Source organism: Arachis duranensis, chromosome 3, assembly GCF_000817695.3.
Source record: "Arachis duranensis cultivar V14167 chromosome 3, aradu.V14167.gnm2.J7QH, whole genome shotgun sequence".
NCBI classification, from domain to species: Eukaryota; Viridiplantae; Streptophyta; class Magnoliopsida; order Fabales; family Fabaceae; genus Arachis; species Arachis duranensis.
In genome coordinates, this window is record NC_029774.3 from 9,290,453 (window position 1) to 9,301,571 (window position 11,119).

Here is an 11,119-nt window from a genome sequence, read left to right on the forward strand (position 1 = left end):
AGTTGATGATCATTATTATTTTTCAGTTGTTCAGAATAACTATCTCCAGATGCAGTAAATAGTAATTGATCCCTTTGAGATTAAAACTTCCCAATGAAGTAGCTATGTCAATAAATATGTTGTGTACGTGTGTGTGATATCATGTTTTTGCTTGGTTCCAAATATATTAGGACTCTATTATAATAAATAAATATATCATAGAAAAATAATCAAATATTTTTACAACAGTAAAGTCAATTTTTTTTATATCTATTATATAATATAATTGTTGAATATTTTTAAGCACAAATTTGAAAAAAAAAATGGCAATGAAGCTGAAACCTTATAAATTAATAGCATACAATGTTGATTAGTGTTGACCCTAATGGGTCCGATTCTCTGCACACCAATTTCTTCTTAAAGTCTAGTGCCTTTCATGAATATGACTCTACATTGTTGCATTTGTCTTCAAATCTCCTTCATATTTTTGTTTTCTTGTTATATATATATATATTTATATCTCCCATTATATTATATATACAAACTGTCCAATGATAACCGTTTTCTTCCCTAATTTTATTGTCTTACTAAAAGCTAAATAATATATATATTTCAAAATTCATACTAGTAATGTCATATTACAAAATTTCCCTAGCCTCTCTTCTCTTTCATGTTATTTGTATCGAAATTTTCATTTAAAATAGACACCCACTCGTGACGTTTGAAAGTTTTGTCTTGATTTCATTCGGATTCTTATATATAAGTGATATATTTATTAATAAAAATATTATTTATACATTAAAATTAGTTACTAATATATTTATGTATAAATATATATGTAGTTTAATTTATTTTTAATGTGTATTTATATTTTAATATATATTTTATAATAATGACTGATTTTAATAACTAATTTTAATATACACGTAATATGATTGATTTATTAATTAACTTATCTAATTTTATTAATAGTATAGTGACAAATTGTTTTTTAGTGTACACGAAATAAAGAAAATACTTCAGCAAACTATATATCCGTATTTATTGTATTGTTATACGGAATCCTAATAAAATGAAGAATGAAAAATGGACCAAAACTTTTGAATATTGGCAGATAGCATAGTCAACAATTTTCTATTTCTAATGGGACATATATCATGTATCAACTTCTGACTAAATTAAAATTAATCTGAGATGATTAAAGTTGTATGGAAGGATATGTTATTATTAATTGAATTTTTCATTGAACAAATCAAAATTGGTTGGACTTGATAAACAAATAATCTAAAGATAGAGCAACATCCTTTCTTTATTCTATGATTGATGATTATGGGTTTATTATTTATGATAATTATTCCTTAATAAATACGTCATTTTCAGAACTTGACAAAATAAAGTGCCCACTTCATTGTTAACTCATGAAACTGCCACGTGGCTGGATATAATTGCTTCGACTATAAATACTATTAATATATGGCTAAATTCTTTAACTACAAATCATTATGAGGGATAATGATAGCTTCTTGTATGGTCTCATTTCTAATCCAAGTCACCCACTTAATTTTATTTGTATCTCCAAATAAACTTTACTTTTGACCACAACCTCCAATAATTGGTTAAGTTGCTGTAAGTGGGGGAATAATTCCGTTCCATTTAATAGGTTAATTAATTTACTTATTTTTATTTATTAATAGAAATTCTTTATTATTGCGCCGAAATCTCACCAAAATCATATACTAATTCTTCGTGTGTATATATAACTCATGATTCTCTTTTGACATTAACTTTCAAGCCACTGATAATTACTTAAAATCAGTTTGAGTTTGACCACAATATTTATTGGAATGTATTTTATTATTATTGTTTTTGGTTAAGAGTACTTGAAAGGTTCCCCCACTTCCCTTTATTTAGTCATTTCATGGCTAGATATTATCACATAAACGAATATATATGATGAAATTCTGAATTCAATTTGCAACACTAGGTAATATATCTACTTTGTAAGATGGAACAAGAACTTTTATCTTAACTTTCCCAAATTACTAATAAAATTTGAATTTTAGTGAATCTCAATCATCCTGTTTCTATTTCTACTAAATATATGGTTAGCTGAGTTGTAACTTGCGTGTTACGATAAACTTTTAGCTTAACTTATCTTTAATTTAATAAAATATTATTGTACATATTTTTAGTGTCGCCAACTAATATCAGGCTAACATTTTATGTAATGAACTTGGCTTTGTTAAAAGTTACAAGATATTGAAAATTTTAATTTAGAAGTGATGAAAAAAATACATAACATTTTAATATAAAATTTTGCTTTCTGTAGCTCTATCTTTGTTTAAAAAAAATATAGAAAATAAGTCCTATACAAAAATGCGTTCTTTTATTTACTAAATATTTTTTGTACAAAAAACGTTTTATCCAATTTCACCATGCATTATAGATTTAATTCAAGATGGACCTTTGCCCTAAACTATGTTTTTTTTATTAAGACAGAGTACAAGCCCATAAGTATTCTCCATGTCCAAAAATAAATGTTATAAAGAATTGCTATTACTCCCTTCCCTTTGCGTGCAAGTTGCAAGTTCCAGAAACCTTTTTTTGAAGAAATGACGAGATAAATAACTAGTTGAAAATAAACGGTTAACTCACTATTCTGTTCAAATTCCGCCTTGTACAGCAAATCCTTAAATAGAGATCCAATCTGTGACGAATTAGTCATTGACTTGTCGGGTCGAGGAATAGGCATGTGATTCAGGGTAACTTAGTATTATAGAGCTACCAAGTCTTCAAGGCTCCGTCACTACGTTGCCAACTATAACATGGCCTTCAATTAAAGACTTTAGGTTTTGTGCAGAATGTTCAAATCCAAACCGATCCAAATTAAACTGCTCATCCAATCCAATTCAAACCGAAAATCAACTAAAACCGCATTAATTCAAATTTGACTGGATTCTATTAAACCGCGAACACCCCTACAATGTGCGGCTCATAAAAACATCATTCAAGCAGTCCATGACCTTCCAAAAGAATATCGTATTAAATAACCTTTTTTTTCATTTAAACTTGATTTATGTATTGAAAGAAAACAAGGCCTACTACACATAAGATGTATTAACCCAAATACTAGGATTGGCATAAGACTGAATGGCTTACAATCAGTGAAATAGTATTAACCAATTTCTCTATTATAACCAGAAAATGACAAAGTTAAAGAAAAAAAATGTCTAAAGGAAGAAAAAATAATTAGTTATGTTAGTAAAATAGGAAATATAGTAGGCAAAGAATTTGCCAAAAATACAGAAAAGCAGACCAACCACTAATCTGCTGCTTACCTAGAGGGTGAATTGGCTATACCAGTTGGATGATTTTTATGAAGGTCTATCAATTAATTCTTACTTTACAAAAATATACAGACATGCTCAGGCAAGAGAATATGGCAGAAGTTCATATTAGTGCTCAGGCTTAACCCTGGCCTTCAATATTCCAGGAAGTGGTGGTGATGATGGAGGCCTCACGGGTGGGTTTGAAACTGTGGTAGGAGCCTGCACATGAAACAACCCTGACATGCTAGAACCTTCACCGCCATCTGTAACATTTGGCGTTACATTATTATCGTTCTGAGGCCTTTCAGAAAATTTCATTGCCTTGAGAACATAGTTGTCATCATGCAGCTCAAAAGGAGTACTGCAAAGAGAGCATAGAAAGTAAGAAACTAAATTTCGACATTAAAAAGTTCCAATCGATAAGATGCTAGGGAAGTGGAAGAACAATTCTTCACACAATTCCATTTGACCATTCTAGTGCGGTGCTGTTTGACCATGTGATTATACTAAATAAGAAATCTCAAAAATCAAGAATACACAAGATAAATACAGTCAGCATTCACCATTCTTTCCGAAAGAATGCAAGGTAAAGCAATTGAAACCTTCTTACCTATTGAAATCAAAATGAACAAGCTGCATATCTTCTGATATTTCCACTTCAACAGTTGCATGCGGACGTGTCTACAATTTGCAGAATCCAGGAATGAGATTAATTAGAAATTACATCCATTAAGAGACACATTAAACAAGAATATAAATTCTAATAAATTTACCTACAAGTTTAAGTTAAGTCAAATCTAATAACGAATTAACAATATATTCCATAAAATCCAAATCTTAAGCCAATTGATTATGTAAATGCTACCTAGTTCGTTCAAACATGTGTTGCAACCAATTTTAAGTAAGAATTATTGAAGAATTTAAGGTCCAAGGAAAACTGTTCAATCATTTATAGTGTAAAATTTCACCAAAAAGGAAAATACAGGAGATGATGAGATGATAATATACCTGCACTAGAATAAAGGGCAAAGATACACCTCCACTGGGAGCATTTCCTGAGCTACATACTTGCTCATTCCGTTTTATGAGGTTCTGAAGACCTACATACTTGATAAAATAATAGAATTATTTAGCAAGAATTCAATAATATGAAATAAAAATAATATTTTAGGGCCTTCCCGTAATCAAGTGCAAAATATCCTTGCAGACAAGGTCTACAACTCATTTCCAAAGTAAATCACTAGAGAGTAAGCATTCCTTACTTGCTCTTCCAGCTCTTGCAAGTAAGCTGCTTTCTTTTCGATTCTATTCCTAATCCCAAGACGTTCTGTCTGTTGAATCAATTATATCGAAGAAGCGAAAAAAGTCAAACATCTCAGTGAGAAAAGAAGCCAACAGGTGCCAAGTAAAATTGCTACTAAATATTGTTTACAAACCTTTAGTTCTTCAATATCACTCTGGCTAGTACGAGGAAGACCCTTCCATTGTATTTCCTTTTTATCCTTAGAAATGATATCCATTGCCATGAGAACATTCAAAGCATCATAGACCCTTCGACGAATATTTTTCTCATCATATTGTTGCTGCCAAAGGTTCACCGGGAAGAAAAAAGTCAACACAACATACATCTTACAACCTCAATCTGCATGAAGCACATAGTATACAAGTTACTTATTCAAAGAATAGCAAACCTGATCAGGGGCTAAAACACTGTTGCTTGGGTCAGCAAATTCAGCAACAAGCTCATCTGCTACCTATGACATGACCAAAATCCGCAATAAAAATTTAAAAATGAATTATACCTATGATAATAGGATGCATTCATTAACCACAATTTACAATAAAATGAACAAATATATTAATAATAGTAGGTAACAAGTCCAAAGAGGTAGACTATATTTAAAGAATTCAGAGCATTAAGAAATTGGGTAAAACAGAGACGTGATAAAACATACATTGATTACTGTTACACGTTTTTTGGTTTGGATTCTATCTTTAGATAAATTTCTTTGCAATAGAACTGAAAACCATTTTGCAAAATTTATAGCTATTAAAAGATTTATTTGAAGTAACGGGATAACCTCGTTGTATGTTGTGCGTCCCTTGCTCTCCACCTTCTCACAAACTGGAGACAGCCAACAATAAATGAGAGTAAGAAAAGTGGCATCATGACCTCCCAACAATAATGCCTTCAACAAGGCATCTAAACATCATTGCTAAAAATTTTGCAGTTATCTTCTCATAATCAAATTGTATATGACATACTAAATTCAATTTTGCAAGATCAAAGGTACTCCTAATAACCATAGAAGGTCTGAAATTTTTGTTAAAGAAAACAAATTGGTAGGGAAAAATAAAAAACCTTTCATGCTAAACTGGCGGAGCCCTCTTCCACTCTTATCTCCTCCTACAGCCCGTTGACCTCTCTTTTTCTTCTTGCTACTGTTTATAAGCATAATGGATGAGAACCAATTGGGGGGGCAAAAGAAAAGACAAAGACAGCATTGAATTTTGAAACTACAAGCAGATAACTAACACTTGCAAGTTTTCCTTTTATATTTTAACCTCAGACCAGGAGAAAAAAATGCATGGTTAAAAATTTCATATATCAATAAAGAAAATCTACAAGTCAAACAACACTTTGTACCATATGAACCAAACGTATAGATTTAGTACAAGCTCAAAGGATAATGGTAATGGAAGACTCACGCAACTGCTCCCTGCGATCCAGCATCATCACCATGAATGTCAAGATGGTTTAATCTGAGAAAAGTGTTATCACTAGCAGGTGTTGCCATTGTCTGCTCACTCCGGCTGGACGGTGACCCCACACTCCTGCTTGTTGACATTGACTGACTCGAAATTGTTGCTCCATGATCCAGCATCTCCTCGTCATCTTCCTCAGGACATGGTTGCTCGGGTTGTGTTCCCATCTCGACAATTTAATTAACTCAGCGATAAGTTTGGGAAGAAACCCACAATGACAGAACTGAAGCAAAACTGAATTGAACACCAGTTGTGGTAAACCTGTTTGACATGAACAAAACTGAATAATCCAATCAACCAGTGTTTCCACTTTCCATTCCATTCTGTAAGAATAACAAAATGAAAATGCTCATGACATACATACACACATACATAACAGCATTCAGCAGAAACAGAGCACATCAAATTCTTCTCATAAAAGGGACAAATAATCAAAGAATTGGCATCTTCCTAAGCCATAAGGTTCACCTAAACACATAACACACACTGAAATTGGACAGCTAAACAATCTTTCTATAGTAATAATTCAGTTCAATCCCAAACGCATACATAGATTAAATCTTAATAAAAGATTTTCTTTTGCCGCATCATATCAAATCATATGTACTCTCAATTTCAGCATCCATGAATATGAATGGATAAGAATAAAATTGCATATATTGACACTACGATTACTCACCAAAATCGTTTTGCAGTGCCGACGACGTAGTTCTTAATGACAAAAACAATTGTATTGAGAAATAGAGCCTAATCAGAAATTACCCTAAATGAGAGATTAGGGTTTTTCGGAGCTTTAAGACAGAACACAAGGAACTAACTTCGTTCTCTTTGGAAAAGAGAATGCGGCTTCAACAAACCCCGCTTCTTAATGCTTTCCAATTTCCATCTTTTGTCATAGGATTTGAACGTTTGGCCTATTAGATAGTACAATAACAAAATATATTTTTTTAGTATTTTAATAATTGTTAAATAATTTTTATTTAATTTTAACTATACTTTAATTATTAAATATATTTTTTATTTTATAAATTAGTATTTTTTATTCATCTATTATGTTTGTTAACCATTAAAAATAAAAATAACAATGAAATAGATTTTTTATTGATCGTGATCTTTATAAATATTTTGACAATGTGAATTAATGAAATTTTTTTTGTCCTTAATTTATTACATATGCCATCGTATTTCTTATAATTTAATCGATTGGACATACAATACAATCCATTGAATATCGATTTTAAAAGGAATTACAAAATAAAAAATTCTATTTACTAACCTCAATTTTAGAATCAAAACAATAGATTATTTTTTAAATCACATAAGATGAAAAAGACTCGTTCACAAACTAATTAATTACTATAATAAAAAATTGATTGGATTTCTATAGATTGCGATTACCGCAAGAGTAATAAATTATTCACCAATTATTAATATTGGTATTGAAAAAGATAACATTATGATATCTAAATCAAAACAAAAACTTAAAAAATTGAAGATAGAATTTTAAATATAAGATAAATGAATAATAAGATAATAAATTTATAAAAAAAAAAGTGGTGGAACAATTATAACGGCTTAATATACATTGTAGTTCTCAATTCAATCAATTGTGTTACATCTCTAATCAATTGAATTTTGAAGAAACTTCGATATTCAATCCATTGTTTTGTACGTCCAGTCGATTGAATTATCAAGAAACACAATTTTTCTAGCGTAACTAATCAAGAAAAAAAATTCGTTGATTCGTATTGCCAAAATATTTATAAAGATTACGGTTAATGAAAAATCTATTTTGTTGTTGTTTTTGTTTCTAATGGTTAATAAACATAATAGATAAGAGAAAAGCTCTGCATACAAGTCCTAATGGCTTGTATGCTTTACAAGTTCATTAAGCAATAAACCCAAAAAACGCGCTGCTACACATACGTCCAATACACGCGCTATATAAAGATCCCGTGTATATATAACTACCAAATTTAAAAGATTTGTTTCCTTCTTCCTTCTCCTTATTTTCAGATTTGCTCGTTCTTCTTCTCGCGCGTCGTCCCTCCTTCTTCTCGATCGTTTTTTTCCCCTCCTTTCTCATTGGTATGTCCTTTGTCATTTACGTTAGTTCCTCTCTCTGCAACTCCAGCTTCGTTTTCTATTCGATTTCTGAAATCAAAGTTTGAATTCGTTTTTGAAGATTATGGATGATTCAACCTCAGATTGTCAACTGAATCAGGGCGAAGTGGATTATGAATTTGAATCTAACGAAGTTCCTGAAGTTTGATTTTACATATGATTACTCTGAATTTTGTTGCAGTCATTTAAATAGCATTGTGTAGCTGAATAATTCGTGAACATTGGACTGTGAAAATAACACGTTAACATGAATCTGTGTTAGTTTTGATTAATTATCTGGAATTTATAGCAGACGCTCGAGTGTAGATTAGAACTTTTTTGGGTGTATTTTTGCGGGAAGTGTGGGTGTATTTACAGTATACTACTTTTTCTATTATTTTAGCTGGGTTGTTGTCGTTCGGGTGTATTATATCAGATATGATTGGGTGTGTTTTTAGTTTTTGTCATGGTGTATTCTGCAACCTGTGTATTTACAGTTTATGGCTTTTATTGTCATTTTAGTTGAGTTGTTTCTGTTCGGGTGTATTATATTAGCAATGATTGAGTGTATTTATAGTTTTTGACATGGTGTATTCTGCAGCCTCTCTCTGTTGTTGATGACCAGTTTGTTCCGAAGGTTGGAATGACCGTTACCACCCTTGAAGATGCTGGAAAATTTTATAGGAACTATGCCAAGGCTGCAGGTTTCTCTACAAGAGTTCGGAGTACAAATAGGAAAGAAAACGAGATTAAGAATCAATTGATTACATGTAGCAGAGAGGGAAAATGGAAATCTAAAATATCTCCGACCGAGAAGGCCAATCCGACAGCCGGTTTAAACTGTCCTGCAAGAATTTATATACACACATTGAAGGATGTCGGTGCTTGGATCATTTCAAAGGTTGTGCTGGATCATTCACACCCCTGCAAATGCCACAAAGAAGAAGAAAACAAAAGTTTTAAGCGAGGTAAAAGTAATGTTCTTTAAATTTGTGGTGATTGAGTTTATTTTTCTCGTTAATAGTTTAGCTAATATGTGAGTTTCTTATATTCAGATAAACTTGTTTGATGCTGCATCAGTGGTGCATTCAAATTCCAGTTAATATCAAGGACATGTTATGAATTATCAGTTCAGGGTAGCAGCAGCAGGGGATAACTCTTTGGGTGTATAGTTACAGAATATGGGTGTAAAAGCACTGTTCTTTTGGGTGCATTTCTGTGAATTTTTTTTTGATTCACATTTTACATATAGATACATATATATAATATTAGGATTTAGGGTTTTAGGGTTTATAGGTTAGGGGTAAGGGTTTAGGTTTTAAGTGTTTAGGGTTCAGGGTTTTAGGCTCAAAGCATCAGGGGGGATAGATTTCAGGGTGTATATTCAACTTTTTTTTTGTGTAAAAAATTACAGGTTATGAGTGTATATTTGATTTGATATTTTTCTTCATATTATAGTACCTGTAATTCATACATTTTGAATACAGCACAGACAGTTTAACAGCACAGACAGTTTGGGTGTATATTTAAGCAATCTTGGGTGTATATTAAACTTCCGTTGGGTGTAAAAGTTTATAATTTGTGTTTAGATCTGCCTTGATGTTTTCCTTCATATTTTACCACCTGTAATACAGAGTTTTTGAATACAGTACAGGCAGTTTAACTATGGAAAAAAATTTCATTAAATAGAAGTTGTTTATAAATGGCAAATTTTTACAGCATTTGTTCAATTTACAAACTAGCTAGCAGTTGGATTACTCAGTTTCTATATCAGTAGAATTTATCTGACAAAATGGACTCAATAATACTGACGATGGCTTCGACAGTCTTATTGCATTACTCGCTCTAATTGCTTGATCTCTCTCTTTATTCAATTCACTGAATAGTATGCGCGAGGCATATTCTACTCTATAGTGGTCCACCTCCTCCTACTATATTTGTTCTTACATTTCTTCCAGGTTGGTTTCTCGCTGCCATTTTTTCTGAAATGAAAAATACACCCAAAGATATCAGTAAGATACACGCATATATATGAGTCAGATATACCCATAGATATCAGTAAGATACACCCATATATATCAGTAAGATACACCCATAGATATGATTCAGATACACCCATATATATCAGTCAGATATCACTCAAACATGCATCAATATACAATGTCAAGCAACATTACAAGGTCAAGTAATATACACCCATGGACAAGCAAATATAAGCAACTGCTGACTATTACAGTATATCAGTTTAGAAATATACACCCAACAACTTATGCCATATACACCCAACAAATTACCTAATATACACCCACCAAACTACGGAATATGCCCCCAAAAATTAGTTACCAGAAGAAGTAGAACAACAAGAACAGTAACACCTAGAAGAACTAAGAAGAACAGTGTAACATAGAACGAAGAATAACAGTAAAACCTAGAACAAGTAGAACATCATAAACTGTAAAATGAGACGTAGAGCAAGAAGAACAGTAAAACGTAAAACAACGTAGAAGAACAGTAAAACCTAGTTCTTCAATTTCGAAATGTGGAAAATATACAGGAATGGTAATGTAACGTACCTTGAGTATTATAGCTTTGTTTTCTCTGGAGATTCTTGATCGAGAGTTCTATGTTGTGTTGATGGAATTTTCGAATCTTAGCGACGAGTTGTATATTTTCAGTATCGAATAATGCTCGAAAATAGAACTTTGCTTTTTCTCTGAATGGCTTTGAGAAGTGGAAGAAGTGGAAGAGTCTGCCATTAAGGGGCGGTTTACGTGAATCGTAACCGTTTGAGTGGAGTGCGTGAGTGTTACGCTCCATTCAATATAATCGTAACACTTGTAAGGCCTTTTTGTTTGTATGTGTAGCAGGCCCCAATAGATAAATAATAAAATAATAATTTATAAAATAAAAGATAAATTTAATAATTAAATAATATATAACGA

General features: G+C 31.6%; 1 protein-coding gene across 3 annotated transcripts; it reads right to left on the reverse strand.

The window, feature by feature from the left end:
• Window positions 1-3,206: 3,206 nt before the first annotated feature.
• Window positions 3,207-6,945, reverse strand: LOC107477480 (transcription factor-like protein DPB). 3 transcript variants are annotated; one of them, XM_021137606.2, is made up of 10 exons: window positions 6,837-6,945; window positions 6,018-6,335; window positions 5,671-5,750; window positions 5,390-5,433; window positions 5,000-5,062; window positions 4,745-4,891; window positions 4,571-4,639; window positions 4,317-4,415; window positions 3,919-3,989; window positions 3,207-3,669 (listed from the first exon to the last, which is right to left on the reverse strand). In XM_021137606.2, the coding sequence occupies exons 2-10, from the start codon at window positions 6,239-6,241 to the stop codon at window positions 3,435-3,437; spliced, it is 1,032 nt and encodes a 343-aa protein (XP_020993265.1). In that variant the 5' UTR covers window positions 6,242-6,335; window positions 6,837-6,945; the 3' UTR covers window positions 3,207-3,434. The 3 variants fall into 3 exon arrangements, with proteins under 3 accessions (XP_020993265.1, XP_015953001.1, XP_015953002.1); XM_016097515.3 differs by having other exon boundaries at window positions 6,018-6,354; window positions 6,754-6,945; XM_016097516.3 differs by having other exon boundaries at window positions 6,754-6,944.
• Between the last annotated feature and the right edge of the window lie 4,174 nt (window positions 6,946-11,119).